We start from the raw sequence: 20,452 nt of genomic DNA, 5'->3' as shown, positions 1-20,452 counted from the left end.
ATATATGAATTTCATGTCTTTCCCATCACGGAACACCAGCGCGGAGCCGAAGCCAACACGTAGAGGCCCTTTTGATACTTTAATGTAAGGGGTACACCGAGCGGAGGCTGCCCTTGCCCGTGTCATGGGACGCACGCAAAGGCAGCACCCGCCAGGGTGTAAGGACTATTGAGAGTTGATGGAATCTAAAATGAACTAGGTTATTGGGTGAAAGCGATGGACTAAGAACTGGGCTGTGGGGTAAAAAACAGGACGCCTGCCTAATAAAATGGTATGCAATTTTATTTCCGGCAGACGGTGACTCGCCCTCACAAGATGGGCCCCCACAAAAAGCGACATCTAGGATGGCTCAAGGGCAACACCGGTGTGAGCAGCTCAGGGGTGTCGAGAGGTGTGCGCCGCTTTCTACCCAGTGGCTGTTAACAGCCACTGTGCCAACTCGCGTCTTATGCATATTTCACTTCCACCCCTGGAGCTTATAGCTCTAACGACTCCACTCTGGCCGGCCGGCTAAGGCAAGCCAAAGGCAGAGAATCCTGTCCCACCCACCCTCCTTGCGGGTAACAGAACTCTCCAGGAGCACTCGGGTACGTGAGGTCGCTAATCCCCAACAGCTCGCCACAAGCTGCCCTGCGTTGACTGATTGCACTGGTAAAACCAGCGGCGATGGGGTCGTGACTTTCATTATTATTAATATAACTGAATTTTCATTCAATACCTAACTAGCATGTTAAGATCAACAAGCACTTTTAACAATTCAGTTACCACAAAACATACAATATAAGGCGCTCTATTTCAGGTGAACTAATTTTACGAATGTTTTCTACGTTTTTCGGATGTACACGTCTTCTACAAAATAACTTCTACAAAAAAAAACATGTTTCAGCCACGTGAGCACATTAAACACATATTTAATATTTATGTAAGTACGAGTAAATAAGTTTTTAGCAAAAATATAATTTTTGGTACAAGCTTTTATCGCTGACTGTACTTTTCCTACGACAGACAACTAATACTCATCGAGACAATTCTAAAAACCCCTAACACAATTAGGTTGCGTTGTTTCATCACAGAGTTCCTATGGCCACCTCCTGTCTCCATCATCAGATCAGCTCGATGGTACCATAACATTGCATTGTCATCCGATTTATACATGAATGCAAAATTTCAGCTCAATCGGAAACCGGGAAGTGGATCAAATTTAACTTACAAGATTTGATTACAGACCGACAGGCAGACAACGGGACAGGTGAAAGTAAATAAAAGCTTGTAAAATGTACCTTGTTTGTAAAATAAATCAGCCATAAACAGTCGCAAATCGAAATAAAAGGAAACGTGGACAAATACATTTGTAGAACGATAAATTATTGTATAACACTGTTCTCAATCTTTTCACTACAGGTATCCAATCAGAAAGACATTTTTTTATCTACATATAGACAAAAAACCTATGTTTTTTTTACTCTAAAGTTTTATCGATCGCTAAGCTTAGCTTAGTTTAGTGATGGAAAGTTTGTTATAAAGTTTTAGTTGGCTTGAGTGCGGTCGGCGCTTTGACACTAAACGAGGCCTAGTCGCGGGCGCGTCGTCGTGGGAAATCAGAAACTTCAAACTCGTAACCAACTTTATCAAATACGGATTAAGAAGTTATTTCTAAATTCGTATTTACATAAATGCAGCAGGTAAAATATACTAGCGTGGTAAAAAATAAGCTACAAATAATTAACAGCTTTGCCGGTTATTAAAATAACGTCGATTATGGTGCTCAGTACGGCTACCACCAGTTTTGACATTGACAGATTAACTCGCGTCCACGTAAATTACTTTCTATACATCTCGCTTGCACTAATATGCGAGTACGAGCGAGATGCATAGAAAGTAAGTTACTCAAACGTGAGTGAATATGTCAATGTTAAAACTGGTGGTAGTGCTTCAGGAAGCGATAGTTTTTAGCGATAGAACCCCATTATGGTTGTTTAAATATTTATATATTTATTACATTAAAAACTAAGATACAAGATATAACAAAGGTTGATATAACTACACATTAGGACATTGAAATCCTTTTAAATAAGGGGTACTGTCTTGCATGAAATAAGGGTCAGCTGATTTTTTATAATTATGAGAATAGTGACAAAATGCTCTTGTCTAAATACAAGGCGGCAGGCATTTGATAAAGGTCATTACTCAAGAAACTGTATTTACTATAACGGACTGTTATAGAGGCCTAGCACTTGCCACGCCCAACAAAACATTAAAAGTTGGTTCTGGTAGATAGGATTTTATTTTACAGTTACCTGGTCTACATCTCAAAACTTTATTGGAGTAGACGAAAGGCGTTACTAGACTTGCATATTTTAAGATACACGTAATGATTTTGATGGGATATAGTTTGATTGTGGATTCAAGTATGCATCAGGTAAGTTTCTCTTTTCTTTGTTTATGAAGTTTACATTAAATTAAATGATTATTCCTTATTAACATAATATATCATATTCACAGTATTATCCAAATTTTTTGTCTAAGAGAAGATGTAGAGAGTATGGGGTCCACTCAGCTAACCAAACTTAAGAATTGGTTGGCACAAGTACTACTTTTTGTTCAGCACAGAGTGGAAAACTAGGTACCTACCTACTTCTTTTCGTATTATTCCGATTTAACGAAGATTTTCCTTCACCGAAAAGCTATTGGTAAATATCAATACATATTTTGTAAGTACATAAGTTCCGAGCTTGATACAAGCCACGGCTGGAACCCACGAAATTGTTTGAATGCTGCTTGCCTTACCGCCAGGCTAGATTCAAAGAAACATTGGTATCGACGACGAGTAAGAAATCATTTCACTAGACTCAAATATCACAATCAAAATTGTGAAAATAAATGTGATCGTCAGAACCATTGTTATTTTCCAAAAAATGTCTATATTTTCAGGAAAAAACTTTTAGAAATAATACTTCGTTCATAGATGACATCAATATACTTACCATTTCTCATTATATAAGGTGTCAAACAATGTGAAACATCGTAGTTAATTAGCCTAAGGAGTGGTCCAGTAAAAAAGTAGCAGTGAATTATATGGTATATTTTTTTGCTAATTATGAAGCAGTTTATTTTTTTTGTAATTTAGTTAATTATACTATAAAGTAAAAATATAAAATAAAATAATATCGATAAATATGAAATTGCTTGAGTGGTCTCATTTTTATTGCAATGTAAAGCCTGACAACAGTTTATTTAACCCTGAGATAGTGTCGCTGCAAACAGCTTACGTATGGCCATAATGTGCGTACGTCACGTATAGTCGGGGTAGTGGGCATTGGCTTCATGTTGATACTCGTATAATGTCAAAACATTGCTTACAGAGAATGCGGTTCTTTCAATTTACCTATTCGTCAAAATCTGATTCTAAATATTCAATATTTATACATATATTCTTCGTTTTCTGACTCTGACGAAGTCTGATTTTCATCAGATGTTGTGTCGCTTTCAGGACCACCAACCTCGATTATAAAACGTTCAGTCTCCAATTCGATTATAGGATTTTTATCGTTGATCTACATAAACCTTAAATGGAATATTAAAGTTTAAACCAAACAACTAACCAGTTCAATAAAATCGCACTATAAAATGTCAATACCGGTCATGTCAACAACCAACTTCAAAACATTGTTTATTGGAATGCTATGTAATCCTTCGTCTTTTTTAAGCTGTAAGTATTTGATTGCATTCACTACAATTTTTTTCACATCTTTGGTAATTTTTTTGGAATTTTTGTAATAAAACCGTTTATATTTGAATATATTCGTAGATATTTTCCGTTTGTTTACATCGGTGATATTCGATGACATCCAACGTTCGTTGTCAAACAGTACTTGTTGCCAGTAAAAGAAATTAGTACCATTGAAAATCCGCAAAATGGCGAGGGTCAAATAAACTGTTGTCAGGCTTTACTTTGTAACTTTTTGAACAGTACAATTTGATAATATTTGTTGACCGTTTTCTACAACGCCACAAATGAAGTTCCAGTTTCATAACTTTTTTTATGCTTTTAAGAACATCATCTAACGAATAAGCTATTCCAATAAACTGGAATTTATCTTGGGTAGTTAGGAAGTCTCTCCAATCTAACCTCTGACAGAGGTTTTTCTATGGAAGACAAATTTCTGTAAAAATGGCAAATGTACAAAAGTATAAATTCCATGAAACTATCACAAAGTATAAAAAAAGTTTTATATAGAACGAAAAATAATTTTATAATGCATTAATTCGCTTATCAAACTTTTAGAAAAAACGATGTGTATGAGAAATACCTTATAATTTCCTTCAAAAGACACTGTTCAAAAGTGTCATGAGAGATGTAATATAAAACGCGAAAATTTCTAATTCACCCTTTTGTATTAAATACGAGTGTATTTAATTGTAAAGAATAGTATCTACAGATCACTATAGAAATGAACTGCTTACAAATTATTACAAAATAAAATGAAAAATCCACATAATATGCTGCTACTTTTTTTCCGGATCACTCCTTAACTACTTATATCCAAGAGAATTTGAAATAGAGGAATATTTTCAAAGTAAATTATGTAGTCAGTACATTTACTGCCATCTTTCGACACAAATGATTAACACTTTTAGAACGCCATTTGACTTTGATCCTTATTATTTCACTGATATGTGTTAAATTTGTTAAATGTCAAAAAGTATCGCCCCCTACTCGAGAGTAGGCCAAAGGGATGGCGCCATCGCCCAAAAAGATGGCACCATACCTTTGGCATATCGAAACACATATCAGTGAAAAAATAAGGATCAAAGTCAAATGGCGTTCTAAAAAGACGATAAAAGATGATGAAAGATGATGCAAGATGGCGTGTGTCAAAAGATGGTAGTAAGTGTACTGACTACATAATTTACTTTGACAATTATATTCCTCTAGTCTATAAATTATCTTTGCCTATACCCACAATTTCGATGCTCAAATTCAGAATGATAATTTCAGCTGAGTCAAATCGAGCTATAGTATATTTAATCAGCCATTAATTAATTCATTGTGCCGAGTATCTATTGCTATTGGATGCATAGCCTGTATCAATGAGAACAATCTCTGCCTTTGGTAAAGACCGGCCGTATCAAAACATCATTGCAATTTGAAATCTGTGAATGATGGTTGCGCTCACGATAATACGGATCCAATAAGCCGAAACCGCAATTATTGGTATCATAAATCCCGTCAACCGTGAACATGCCGTAGGACAGAACGTATCACCGAGGCAATTTATTATATTGCTTTCGCACATCGAAACATTTGCAAACAAATATGCAAATAGCGTTGTCGTGCCAGGCGAGAATGTTAAATATGTGTGTGTGAGCAAACACGAGTTTAATCTACCCCTTATCGGCGATGCAGCGCGTTCCAGTGTCGCCGCGCCGCGCCCCGTGGCACCCGTCGGGCCCATAAATGCTAGCGCGGAACAGTTACCTACAGCCTTCCATTCGTACTCAATAAACGCATAATTATATAAATAGATCAGTATACAAAGGTTGAATGATTTTTAAATATAGCGGGATGTTTATTGCAAACTTGCAATATACCTATCATTGAAGATACTGTATTACCTACTTACCAAGGTATAAGTATTAAGTAGGAGGAAATAAATAAATAAATAAATATTATGGGACAATCTTACACAAATCATCCTAAATCCACAGTAAACTCAATAAAGCTTGTTTTGTGGTTACAAGACGACGATATATTGTTATAGATAGATAGATATAGATAAATAACACAAACAAATAGTCTTACAAGGATTTGAACCCGAAACCTCCTGCTTCGTAGGCACCAACGAGGCTAGGAGGCCGTTAAATAAGGAATATTGTTTTTAGAAGAGCAATTTATTTTTCATCTTCCCTAGTTATACAATAATATTGTTATGCTTAGGTATACGTACTTTGTAATATTTTTGTCTGTAGGTTTACTTAACTTAAGAAGACAAATAAATAAAGGAATACATCCTGTGTAATACAAAAAACACAAGTATGTATTACTAGACTTATATCGACCGGGATAAGAACAAAACAACCACTCGAATTTCCGGAAGCTCGAAAACAATACAAAAGGTAATCACGCGTTATATCCCGGTCGATATAAGTCTAGTGAAACTAACCGTGAATAATTCAAAACGGTTAAGTATGTATTAATTCAACCAACAATTAAACCTCTTCCAATTACAATGCAGCGTCTGGTACTTAAAAGTTAAACTAACTCGTATGCCTTAATCATGACGAGGTTGGCTCGATAGTTCGTGGAAACCGAATAATGTGGTCTAGTGCATTCGAACACGCGGGGTCGTGGCACGTACGGGCTCTACACACGCTGTAACAGTTTGCTTGAACCAAAGAGAATTTGAAATACCTAGAGGAATATTGTCAAAGTAAATTACATATGTAGTCAGTACATTTACTGCCATCTTTCGACACAAATGATTAACACTTGTAGAACTTTTAGAACTTGGACTTTGATTCTTATTTTTTTACTGATATGTGTTAAATTTGTTAAATGTCAAAAAGTATCGCCATCTAGTCGAGAGTAGGCCGAAGGCATGGCGCCATCGCTCAAAAAGATGGCGCTATACCTTTAGCCTCTATTCTCGACTAGACTCACGTATCAGTGAAAAAATAAGGATCAAAGTCAAATGGCGTTTTAAAACTGTTAATCATTTGTGTCGAAAGATGGCAGTAAATGTACTAACCACATAATTTAGGTACTTTGACAATATTCCTCTAGTCTGAATTCTCTTTGCTTGAATGCTTTGGTTTCACTGTACCTAAATGTATCGTCATTGTCTTTATTTTTCCTACATTTGAAAACAATTTGGTTCCGAAATGCATTAATGTGTAATTGTTTCCACAATGGCCAAATCTTGAAATGGCCAAAGGTCATAATGACATCAATTCATATCGTCCAAGTCTCCAATAAGTACCCAAATGTTAAAATATAATTATGTTTCATGAATTGCCGAATATCCGATGGGACTTCTTTTTAAATATATTTTTAAAACCTTTGTCGCACAAATATTATTTTTAAGTCTGCTGGAACTATAGACGAAAACATAGGATAATGTACCTAATTAATGTAGCAATCGTAAATATACGTAATTTGAGATTTAGTTATTGTGACATCATGTCGATTTGAAGTTTAGGTACCTATTTTGGGAATGTGCTATTTCGAGAAAAACAATTGGACATTCTGGGATTTAGTCATTTTGGCTTTTGGAGATTTATGAATTTTGAAAAATGGGTAAAACGAAATTATGGCGCAATGAAACCTAAGCGCTTGAACTTACTTACTTATAATAAGCTATTTAGCAATTCCCTGGCATTAGCAACACTATATAGTTTTGAAGTAAAGTTGGTAGCAAAAATAGTATGTAAGTATTAGATTGATTTATTTTAATTTAAATAAATCTTTTGCCCTGGGACTGTCTCGTTGGTGAACACATTTTTTTTGGATTTTAAGAAATGTACCGAACACCAAGTTAGTATTGGGTGAGATAAGATGAGTGTAGCAGTTTTGTTGTTGTACAGTGTCACAAAAAATTACAATATTTATCCTCTAAAATATAACTGCAATGGAATGTGGTCCATGAGAGCTTAATGATTTAAGCTCCTTATCCCACGGCGCGTGTCGGAGTGCACGTGTGTCCAGATGGCCTACCGCGAAAAACGAAAATCTAAATTTCGTTATATCTGCCTCATGAATGTAGGTAGATATTACAACTTACAAGATACTTATCATGATATGACCCATGTACCTGGACATCCATTTATATTGTAGAGGATAAATATTTAATTTTTTGTGACACTGTACAACAACAAAACTGTTATATTTTCATTTCCCACCAGTGTTATGAATAACGCTTATTTTTAGGCTTAAAGACTCGAGCCCTCAAGACTCGCAAGTCTTGAAGACTCGACTATATTTGAGAATTGTATTTATTTATTTTACGCGTATAGATATGTAAGAAATCGTCTTTGCCGCTTTTGAGGCATTAAGCCTTGAGAGTCTTAAGGGTTCGAATCTTTAAGCCTCGAAATTAGCCTTATTCACAACACTATTTCCCACCCGATACTAACTTAGCGTTTGGTACATTTCTTAAAATCCAATAAAATTGTCAAGTTCTCACACGGAAGCTAATCTTTTTGGAAGTCTTACAAAATTTGGCAATGATTCTGCTATATTCGTCGTTGGCAATTCAGTTCGTGCACTGATTTTGTAGCCGCTATTCCAATATGGATCTTATTAGCCATGCAGAAGGTATAGAAGAACTATTTGAGAAAATTTCTCACGGCACACAGCTGTCACAATAGATCATCCACGCCGCATGTTCTTGCAGAAGTCTCGAGCGACATGTTGCTACGTGCTCGAGTGATTTCGTGCCCTAAAAATGTGGAACATATTCTTTATAATATATGCGATTAATAATTATACAATTTTTAAAAGAAGTATGCACTGATCTAAGACTAACAAGTATGTATCTTATTATACGTATGGGTACGTTCTTTTTATAAATACCGGTTGTTTTCGTTTAGTTAAGTAATGTTCTCGTTTTTAACTGAATGAGTGCGAAAGAGAAGAATTTTGTACATTAAGGATAAACGCTACCATGCCATGAAGGCTCCTGTAAATAAACGAGTTCATTTGTACGTAACTCTCATCACGCTTCCTATTTAGATGCAAAACATGGGGCATACAAACAAAATGTTCAAGGTACCTATGAAACATCCGTAAAGTATGATAAAATTTGTATTATTAAAATATTTGCTTGCGCCAACTCCGTAATAAGGGTTTGGACCTTTTGCCTTTTAGCTCCCCGGGGCGAAAGAAAAGACACGGCCATTATTATTTCTCCATTCGGAGAGGGTAAACTAAAAAACCCTTTGAGTACATTAAACTTTTGTTGTTATCGGAAATGGTTGCCGCAGGGCTGGCCCCTTTGCACGTCGTCATGTTTATTTTGAGAAAAATAACCCGCATTATAAAAACGCAACATGTAACTATCTTAGGTACCTAAGGCGAACATCGTTTAGTGGAATATCTATTTGTAAATATCGTTTTCTCAAAAATGGACGGCAAAGTCGACTTTGCCGTTTAAAAAATAGGTTGCGAAGCGCGTAGTTTATGGTCAGTCAAAAATTAAAAAGTTAAAAACATTGCAGTCTCGATTTTGGGACTGCAATGTCGCATACAAATTCCATTATTTGTCGAGTTCCAAACTTTTTAAAAGTTGAAATGGCCATATCAAATGAAGGCACAGGCCCATTAAACAGCCAAACAGATGATTAGTACCGCGACTATTTAGCTGTCTCAAATAGGTTGGCGTATTTTCGGCAGAAAAATACACTTCTATTTTTTTATTAAAAAAATAAAAAGGCGGCAAAGCTAATTTTTCAATTGTTTCTACTTTTTTCTGTGAAAATATATACGTAAGAAAGTTGCTTTTGTAAAATATTTCTATGATATTTATATTTCTTGCACCATTTTTGAGAAAAGCACTATATATGACTCGGCTGGAAGGCTACTTGCTGGCTTCGGATTCAATTAAACGGACTCCCAAGGTCGTCCGTTTAAAACGAATCCTCAGCCTGCAAGTAGCTACTTCCGAGCCTCGACAATAATGTACTATTTGCGTATTAACGATTGGCAAGGTGATGTCTTCACAATAATATCATTTGGTTTCTTATTAACTCTATTCACTCTAATCAAATTTTACCGGATGAGGCAGAAATTGGGTGTAGAAAGAGTTCCTATAGTAATATGGCCCATTTGAAGGAAAAACATCTTGGCATATTCTTCTTTTTTAGGGTTCCGTACCCAAAGGGTAAAACGGGACCCTATTACTAAGACTCCGCTGTCCATCCGTCCGTCCGTCTGTCCGTCCGTCCGTCCGTCTGTCACCAGGCTGTATCTCACGAGCCGTGATAGCTACACAGTTGAAATTTTCACAGATGATGTATTTCTGTTACCGCTATAACAACAAATACTAAAAACAGAATAAAATAAAGATTTAAGTGGGGCTCCCATACAACAAACGTGATTTTTGACCGAAGTTAAGCAACGTCGGGCGGGGTCAGTACTTGGATGGGTGACCGTTTTTTTTTTGCCGTTTTTTTGCATTATGGTACGGAACCCTTCGTGCCCGAGTCCGACTCGCACTTGCCCGGTTTTTTTTCATTACTACATATAAAAGTACAATTTTATTCTACTTAACTACATATTAAGTAAGTACCTACAAATTCAACTGTAAAATTTAATCCTCGAATATGATTAGTGTCATATTAATACTGAATCGAAAACGTGTGGTTGCGCAAACTATGGCTTTATTAACTTACTTAGTCTTAGCAGTTAGCTTGTGAGAGTGTGAAATAGAATATCAAATAGAGTTTGAAAATTGGAATTGTATTGTGTGTTGTGTGTAATTGGAATAGGACTGGGTAGTCCTATTGGAGACACTGAATGCCCTGCTTGCGTAGAAGTTTTAACCTGTAGAAATTAACCTTTTATATAAGTGCAGTCATATGCTCATGCACTGCCAACCCAAATGAATGGACACCACCTTATATTTCGTTCCGCTCCAGTTAGTACAAAACCATTTTGATATCGCGGTATCACGTTCTATTCATAAAGGATACATACGTAGTCAGTACCGACACAGGGACAGAGTGGAATTCCAAGCGAACGGGTTTAGAGCTAGCCCGAATATTAACATACTTGATTCACTTTATGGACAGATATTAAATTGTTGGAACTTGTTAATGATAATGGCTTTCATTAAATATTAGTTATGACACATACTTACATAGGTACCTATACATATTGTATTGTTGAAATAGTGTTCATACTCGCCGAAAAATAGTCCGGTCTTACCTTATTTACAATGGAAATGTCCTGGATTTTTCAATTTGTACTAATTACCATGAAAATTACGTAAGTAATACATATTTGATTGAGTTTATTTTAGTGGTTCATGCGTTCCCGTTTTCAAAAACGCGATAGAAAAATATGGTATGAACATTAAGCGCATAAAAAGTATAATCATATCGAATTGGAGTTAGATTTGGATTTGATTACCCATTCAAGTCTAAAGTAGGTAGGGGCGGTAGGGGACCATTGGGCAGTCGGGAGGCTCGGGCACCCCCTTGTAATAAGTCCTGATTTACAAGGAGGTGCCCGAGCCTCCCGACTGCCCAATGGTCCCCTACCTCCCCTACTCACAAGAAACAATGGTTCAGTAGTGAAATAGAAATAAGGTAAGTATTACGAATTAGTCTGCTTCTTGCAAACAGGCTTGTGTAAATTGAAGTGCAAAGACGTTAAATCTTAGTTTTAACACATTTACTGCCAGCGCGAGCTACGCGCTACGAACGTAGCTAATAATCCGCTTGGTACTGATTTGACAGTGGTAAAATTAAATTAAATTTGGATGGCGACTGCAACCGCGTTACTGTTGGAACGTTGCTGATGCAGCGTAGACGCGGGTAATGTCACTGTATCTTTTTTACTGCGTTGCTGTCATTAACGCATTGTGATCAAGAGCATTGACATGGACATCACTCATTTCCCGCTCCTGCTGTCGTCATCTGAAAGTCACCTTTATCGATTATCGCATCACCTAAACATTTCAACGAGTTAACAAAATAGTTTGTCAATTTTTAGGACTTTTTTGTGTCAACACTCATATCAAATGCGCTTTTCACTCAAAACGGCCAAACAGATTACACGCGTCGCCGCCAGCAGCAGATGTCACTAAACGAGGCCGTGAAGCACCAAACCCCCGTCTCCGATTTTTCCAAATCTATGTTTGAGTAATTTTTTAGCCTGGCGAAAACTATGTTTTTAGTTATCGATCACAATTAAAATATTTTTGCTTCGTTAACATATTAACGTGTAATTAATTAATGCAGTTTGTTTACAGAATAACTAAATTTAATTTACTTAACGAAATAGACTTCACAAATTCACTTGGCATATAATCAAAACCAGTTTTAAGCTCAGGTCTTTGATACGGTATCAAGTCTCTTAGGGGAGGTAATAGTATTATACTCACAAATTGTAATGAACGTCGGCCATATTAGGTCTGTGCTTGAGCGCCCTCTCGAACGCGATTTCCGCTTCCGCAACCCGACCCTGCGCACTCAGCACGCTGCCGAGGTTGCCGTATGCTGCAAAAAAGCATTTAATTAATGTTTACGTTCTATTATTCATACGACGCGGTAGAATAGTACACTATTTTCTCATATGTACGTGAGCAGTATTTAGTTAGGAACAAACAATTATTATTATCCCCTTGCCACAGTTGCCACATCTCTCATATTGTAAAACCAATGAAAATATCATTAAGCAAGGCAAGTATGTTTTTTTAAATGTTTTAGTTGTAAATTCTCTCTTTAAAAAATACTTTTGGAACGCGTATTGACGAGGTAACGTATTACTTATATCAGTAATATTTTACTAACTAACCAGACCACTTCAGCCATTAATTGGAGAGGATTGTTACCGTTTAAATTAATTACAGCGTAAATTCAATAGGTAATATATTTTAATTTTTAACAAGCAGAAACGTCTGCGAACGATGCTATTAAGCTTAGAATAAATTTAAAAGTGGAAAAATTACTGTCTTGGGTGAGACTTGAACTCACGGCCTCTGGATTGATAATCCAGTATCAATCAATCCAGAGGCCGTGAGTTCAAGTCTCACCCAAGACAGTAATTTTTCCACTTTTAAATAAATTTAGGTAATATATTATAGGTAAAACAAGAATATGTTATAGCAGCCAATAAATAAAATTGATTATACAAAATTCTATGACAATGTTTGTAACATTATAAGCTGCATAAATAACTTTCGTACGTAACAATAACCTTATGACTAACCAGAAACCTCATTTTAGTTATTTCTTTACAGTGTGTTAATATATTATTTATTTTGGAAGATCTGGTATACATTTTAACACACTGTTACCTATCACAATACGTACTGTCTTGTCATTGCATAGTCATAAAATATTAATTACGGTCGGTCTGTTTGCTGTCTCTGTTACCTCTTCACGCCCGCAAGCTTCACGCTTAATCCGCTAAGCCGATTTAAATAGATGAAATTTGGTATGGATATATAGTTTTTGAGGCCCGGGAAAGGACAAAACATTTTATTTACAAAACATACGACATACACAAGTCAGCTTGTATTTGCTACCGCATTGTATTTAGTAGGTACGTTTGATTAAAATTTACGAATAGAAATTCGAATACAAAATGTACATATGTAGAGCACTAAATACCTACACACAACAGGAGATTACTAACTCCTTTTGCCCCAATTTAGCAGCTCGACTCGCGCGTTATCTCAGTCAGCTGCAATGCTTGAAAGTGTGGAGTTTTGCCAGTATTTAAGCTATTCGGAGAACGCCGTGACCTAGCCACATAGCATCCTGCTAGTTCCTAAACGTTGAATACAAAGGAATATTAATGAAAACAGTAGATTTAGGACAAAAGGGATCTAGTGTGACCGCCATAGTTATTTGCCCCTCCATAGTAATTGACCACTCCTAACAAATCAAAAAGAAACAAGGCAATATAAGTCTCATTGTTAAGAGTGCCCAATTATTATGGAGTAGCCAATAACTATAATAGCAGTCAATCTAATAATATTTTTCAGAATCGGGCATTGAAATCAGAATCACAATTGTAAATAGGTATGTATCTATTCAGATATACGTACCTAGGCTATCAAAAAAAATACATACAATATGAAAAGCAAAAGGGCAAACCTTTGCGGCACTTACGTCCTTTTAATTGAGCTATTATATACTATTAATTTGTATTTTTAGTGTACTCAGTTTAACAGTTGGAGTGGGGAGATTATTTATAGGCCTATCGAATATGCCATACGTTCATTTCTACAAAAAAAAATCTTTTTATTTTTTCATTTGTAGACACATGGATTGAGTACCTAAGTATGTTTATGTATACGAACTAAAAATATATTTTTATGTAATTTTAACTTCTAACTAGCAGCTCACAAAATACACCTATTTCCTAATATCCCAATTAAGTAAATATAGCTTACAGTTTTCGAGTAAAGTGACTGTGACATACGTACAGACAGGCGGACGGGCGGACGGGCGTACGGACGGACTGGCAGACGGACAGATGGACATGATGGAACTATGTATAAGGGTTCGTTTTTGCCATTTTGGCTATGTATGTACCTACTTAAATACGATTTCGTGTTCCGCCGGAGCATCTAAACTTATCAAACGATTTTGATGAGTGTATTTAATTAAACGACTGTGAACTTGGAAGAGATTTTTATATACACAGAGATAATTAATTATACGTGAAAGAAATAAAACAATAAAGGCTCTAGATAATAAAGTGTCGGAATTCTCTATAGCTTTAGTGGGGGAATGGGTTTGTATCTGCCATGTCCCCCACTTTAGTATACCGCTTTTATAGTAGCTATAAACAGGCATCGGGTCGCTTGCGTGAATCCCGATTACCTCCCACTACTACACTACGGATTCCCAACAGACATCACCGTGGTTAAACGGATTTAGAGACTTGGATTCCACTGTTTTTACTTACATCAATACACAGTGTAGCAAAAACATTAAAAAAACACAGGCGTCTTTTCTGTGGACATTATATATTGGGTGCACTTTACTAAAGTTTTTATGATATTGTTTTCAAGAAGTAGGGGACGTTTGATGATGTCTATAAAGGTTCAGCAAGAAAATTAGGTTTTGAAGTCCATTTATTTTGTGATGTCTACAGAAAAGACGTATAAACTTAACCTTAAACCATACTAAAAAGTTATTGAGCCCAATACTTATACATTACTTAAATCAAATTCATAAAAAAAATGTTCAATGATATTTAATTTAGTAGTCTACCGGCATTCTTGGCATCGGCGAGTGGGGTCGTGGATCTTGTTACTCGAATTTTATCTCCTAATGGTAACAGGGTATCCATACCTTACGCTGCTGATGCTCTGGCGGCTTGGATGGCTCTCAATCCGAACGCGCCCCGACCCGAGAAGCCGGACGTACTCGTACAACGGCTATGGGACGATGTTGGAGTCAAGAGGATTGTCGAGGGTCTGATAGAGAACGCAGTGGGGGCGGATAGGGCGAGGCTGCTGGCGGGGTCCGCACCAGAATCGGGGGCGTGGTTGCAAGCGCTTCCATCTCCGCATTTGGGCACCCTCCTTGACAACGATTCGATGCGGGTGGCGGTGGCTCTTCGCCTGGGCTGCGATGTGTGTGTTCCTCACCTATGCATCTGCGGTACTATGGTGGAGAGCAACGGCCACCACGCTTTGAGTTGTGGTCGATGTGCAGGGAGATTCCCACGCCATCACGTTCTTAACGATCTGGTCCGGAGGGCGCTTGTTTCCGCGAATGTTCCATGCATGCTTGAGCCCCCAGGCCTTAGCCGGTCGGATGGTAAGAGGCCTGACGGTTTGACGCTGGTGCCTTGGCGGAGAGGAAAGTGCTTGCTTTGGGACGCTACATGCGTCAGCACTTTTGCTGCATCGCACATTGGCCGCACCGTGAGGGCAGCAGGGGCAGCTGCTGAGGTGGCGGCGCTGAGAAAACGGGAGAAGTACGCGGAATTGGACGGCTATTTGTTTGTGCCTCTGGCGGTCGAAACGGCTGGTTGTTGGTGCTCAGAGGCTAGAGAGTTTTTTAAGGAGGTTGGGAACCGTTTGCGAGATAGAGGCCTGGATCCCCGCTCCGGGTCATTCCTGGTGCAGAGGTTGTCCATCGCGATTCAGCGCGGCAATGCGGCGAGCGTTTTGGGCACCTTTGTCAAAATACTTCGTTATTTTTAAGGGTATATTCCTTAGCTTAAATTAAACTTAATAGGTACTTAAGTTTTACCCGACGAGTCTTTTCCGATAGTGTAAACTTACATTAAGCAGATCGTATAGTCTACAATCGTATATTACAATTTTCTGTACCTGTCTCTTAAGTAGACCTAGCTGCAAAAGAGCATGGCCACTTTATGAATGAAATCCATTTTAATGTGACCATAGGAACAATTTTGCAGATTGCTGTACATCTCGCACTTGAAATGAAAATTATACTTTGTTGCAAAATCTGTCTTCAACTAAGAACCTATTTCGAAAAAGAAAAAAAATGTTTATATTGGTTTCTTTCTAATGGATCTTAAAAATAATTAAAGAAGAAATGTACCTTTGTATCTCAGACGATCAATATTGAAAATGACATCGGCGTGTCGTAATTTTTTATTGTTTGGTAAAGTTAATTATATGAGTAATGCCGGTGTTGGATTAGAGATTGATGGAATGTAGCATTTACACGCCTTGGCTGTCATTTTCTGTACAAAACAGTCTTCCGATTTTTGTGGGGGAGGGTCACGTCAAATGTATGGCTATTTCTACATGATTTGTACGTAACGTACAAATAGCCATGTCAGATAGACGATACAAAAGTTTGCACAATTGTGCAAGGTTTTTGGTAGAGACGTAAGCTGTTAAAGGCGACTCCGGTTATTAAATGCTCTAAGATGTAAATGTACATCGCTAAACACGACCCAATAGTAAAAGTGTCTTGACAAGCTCACGCCGGGCCTACGGCCTTATTTGCAATGACGTTTGCAAACGCCATCATAAATGTCAAATATGTATGAAAATGTGATGCTTACAACTTGGTTCCATCAAGGTCGATGCAGAGAGCTTAGACGGACTCTATGCCATTTCATTTCTTTTAATGTAAGTATTTGAATTTAACAAAAACATGATGTAAGTATAAACTGATGTGTTTTGGTACCTACTGCTAGGTCTGTGGAAGTTTCCACCGTCGCGGCTCACTCGTCTCCTGGGTACAGAGCAACTACGAGTTCTCTCAATAACAAACTTTTTTAATTTGATTGCTTCAAAAGAATAACATAACAGTACAGACCTGGAACCTGCGGCGGTAGCACGGTCGCATTTTTATCGCTTGTCACCATGCCTGTCACGTTGTAACAAGTGTACAGTCAACGGTAAAAATATGGGTGTAGACAACTTACTCAAAAATATGTCCCATAGTTCTTAATTCACTGACATAAGAGTTATGGGACATATTTTTGAGATGATTTGTACACCCATATTTTTACCGTTGACTGTATAAGTGCGAAAGTGACGGGCATAGTGACAGGCGATAAAAATGAAACCATGCTACGCCCGCTGGGGATAAATAATGTGTTTTGTGTAATATAACGTTCAGAGTATTTAGCGTTGAACGTTTAAATGTGACAAAGTTGTAGAATTTTTTGCAAATCGTTAACAAAATAAGTAAAATTGTACCGAATATGGAGAAAACCAAGGACCACCAGTATATTTCTTCAGGGTGTAAGCAAAGCCAAATAATTATATTTAGATATTTAGAAACCATGTATAATAATTGTACTCACTTTTATTTCCCGTACAGCAGATAGTCTGCATAGTCCGATTTATGCATAGAGAACCGCAAGCAATGCAAGTAATAGTTACTTATCCTATATGTAGACTGACAGACAGACGCAATCCTGCTCTGTATTACATACAAATTATCTATATAAATAACCAACTTGGGAGTTTGTAATCAACAATCATACAGTGGTGTGTCGTCATAATACCAGTACCAGTTTTTTTGTTGTTGTAGAAACTCATAGATTTTTTTTATACTAGTAGTTCGCCCCGAACTGAGAACTCGCGGTTTGCCAAAAATTAAGTATATGGAGCGATTGACTTTGCTGCACCTACTTACTCGTATAGTTCGGCATAAAGTGGGAGAAAATAATTTTCAAGAAAAAAAAACCGACTTCTATGGGGGCCGGTGAAAGATTGTTGTACATAGATGGTGCACTATGTAGAAAAGGAGGTAAAACCACCCACTTTTCTAGTAGGTAGCATTTCGTTTCTGTAAGGGTCGCAGTTTTAGCCTCACGAACCCACTTCTCTGATAGCAGTTCGGTTCTGTGAGAATTGCAGTTCGAACCTATCCAAAACCACTTTTATAGTAGCATTTCGTTTCTGTAAGGCTCGCAGTTCTAACCTAACCTAACCCACTTTTTTTCGGTTCTGTGTGGATCGCAGTTCAAACCTAACCTAACCCACTTAACGGTGCGTGTGGTGCGGTGTACGGGGGTTTGAGCGGGAGGGGCTAGTAAGTTTAGCATCATTATACTTTATACCTACATTTTATGGTAGGTAATCATAGTGGTTTATTAAGCTTAGGTATCAGTGATTTTCCGGGTCTGGTTGATTGAAATTGAAGAAAATGCTTGATTTTCTGATAAAAATAAAAATCTCTATACGCTTGCCTTTAAGATTTGAGGAGTTCCCTCGATTCCTTGTGGATCCCATCATCAGAACTCGAGCTTGACAAAAATGTGGCTTAAAAACTTAACTTAATTAACAAACATAACGAAGAGGACAAATCGCCAAACGTGAACTATGCTTCGTTGAAGAGTTCCGTTCTGATCATCATCAGCAATTCCACTTCATCAAATGTCACTATTTTTAATGTATATGCTTGATTTGTTGATAAAACACATAAATCACTATATGTTATAGGAGTTCCCTCGATTCCTCATGGATCCCATCATCAGAACTGGATTTTGACAAAAACGGGACCAATCTGTTTGCATATACATATAATAAAAAAAAATTCAAAATCGGTCCAGTAATGACGGAGATATGGAGTAACAAATATAAAAAAAAATCACAATCGAATCTCCTCCTTTTGAGATTTGGAAGTCGGTTAATAAATGAGGGCGCCACTTTCTACGTAGCTGTCACATTTTTGACGTAACATGCTTACACATGGCAACAATTTATAGTCTGTCAAACCATTTCCGTCAGTAGAAAAAAGCGGCTAAAAAATGTAGGCGCGAAGGGTTATTGTCCCATAGAAAATTTGAATATCGCGCCTTTTTCTACTGACAAACTTGTTTGACCGACTATAGTATGGAAATTTTAGAGTACACAGAGATAATTAATTATACGTGAAAGAAATAAAACAATAAAGGCCCTAGATAATAAAGTGTCGGAATTCTCTATAGCTTTAGTGGGGGAATGGGTTTGTATCTGCCATGTCCCCCACTTTAGTATACCGCTTTTATAGTAGCTATAAACAGGCATCGGGTCGCTTGCGTGAATCCCGATTACCTCCCACTACTACACTACGGATTCCCAACAGACATCACCGTGGTTAAACGGATTTAGAGACTTGGATTCCACTGTTTTTACTTACATCAATACACAGTGTAGCAAAAACATTAAAAAAACACAGGCGTCTTTTCTGTGGACATTATATATTGGGTGCACTTTACTAAAGTTTTTATGATATTGTTTTCAAGAAGTAGGGGACGTTTGATGATGTCTATAAAGGTTCAGCAAGAAAATTAGGTTTTGAAGTCCATTTATTTTGTGATGTCTACAGAAAAGACGTATAAACTTAACCTTAAACCATACTAAAAAGTTATTGAGCCCAATACTTATACATTACTTAAATCAAATTCATAAAAAAAATGTTCAATGATATTTAATTTAGTAGTCTACCGGCATTCTTGGCATCGGCGAGTGGGGTCGTGGATCTTGTTACTCGAATTTTATCTCCTAATGGTAACAGGGTATCCATACCTTACGCTGCTGATGCTCTGGCGGCTTGGATGGCTCTCAATCCGAACGCGCCCCGACCCGAGAAGCCGGACGTACAACGGCTATGGGACGATGTTGGAGTCAAGAGGATTGTCGAGGGTCTGATAGAGAACGCAGTGGGGGCGGATAGGGCGAGGCTGCTGGCGGGGTCCGCACCAGAATCGGGGGCGTGGTTGCAAGCGCTTCCATCTCCGCATTTGGGCACCCTCCTTGACAACGATTCGATGCGGGTGGCGGTGGCTCTTCGCCTGGGCTGCGATGTGTGTGTTCCTCACCTATGCATCTGCGGTACTATGGTGGAGAGCAACGGCCACCACGCTTTGAGTTGTGGTCGATGTGCAGGGAGATTCCCACGCCATCACGCTCTTAACGATCTGGTCCGGAGGGCGCTTGTTTCCGCGAATGTTCCATGCATGCTTGAGCCCCCAGGCCTTAGCCGGTCGGATGGTAAGAGGCCTGACGGTTTGACGCTGGTGCCTTGGCGGAGAGGAAAGTGCTTTGGGACGCTACATGCGTCAGCACTTTTGCTGCATCGCACATTGGCCGCACCGTGAGGGCAGCAGGGGCAGCTGCTGAGGTGGCGGCGCTGAGAAAACGGGAGAAGTACGCGGAATTGGACGGCTATTTGTTTGTGCCTCTGGCGGTCGAAACGGCTGGTTGTTGGTGCTCAGAGGCTAGAGAGTTTTTTAAGGAGGTTGGGAACCGTTTGCGAGATAGAGGCCTGGATCCCCGCTCCGGGTCATTCC

The 20,452-nt window shown here is 38.0% G+C and overlaps 1 protein-coding gene across 1 annotated transcript in view; it reads right to left on the bottom strand.

Annotated features, from left to right (window-relative positions):
* Nucleotides 1–20,452, bottom strand: part of LOC134796972 (protein O-mannosyl-transferase TMTC2) — a 120,303-nt gene that overhangs the window by 19,626 nt on the left and 80,225 nt on the right. Inside the window, exon 4 of the mRNA XM_063769168.1 lies at nucleotides 12,105–12,219. Within this exon, the coding sequence (XP_063625238.1) occupies nucleotides 12,105–12,219 (115 nt within the window). The remainder of the gene's footprint in view (nucleotides 1–12,104; nucleotides 12,220–20,452) is intronic.

Source organism: Cydia splendana, chromosome 1 (assembly GCF_910591565.1).
Source record: "Cydia splendana chromosome 1, ilCydSple1.2, whole genome shotgun sequence".
NCBI classification, from domain to species: domain Eukaryota; kingdom Metazoa; phylum Arthropoda; class Insecta; order Lepidoptera; family Tortricidae; genus Cydia; species Cydia splendana.
This window is presented reverse-complemented; position numbering and strand designations above follow the sequence as displayed.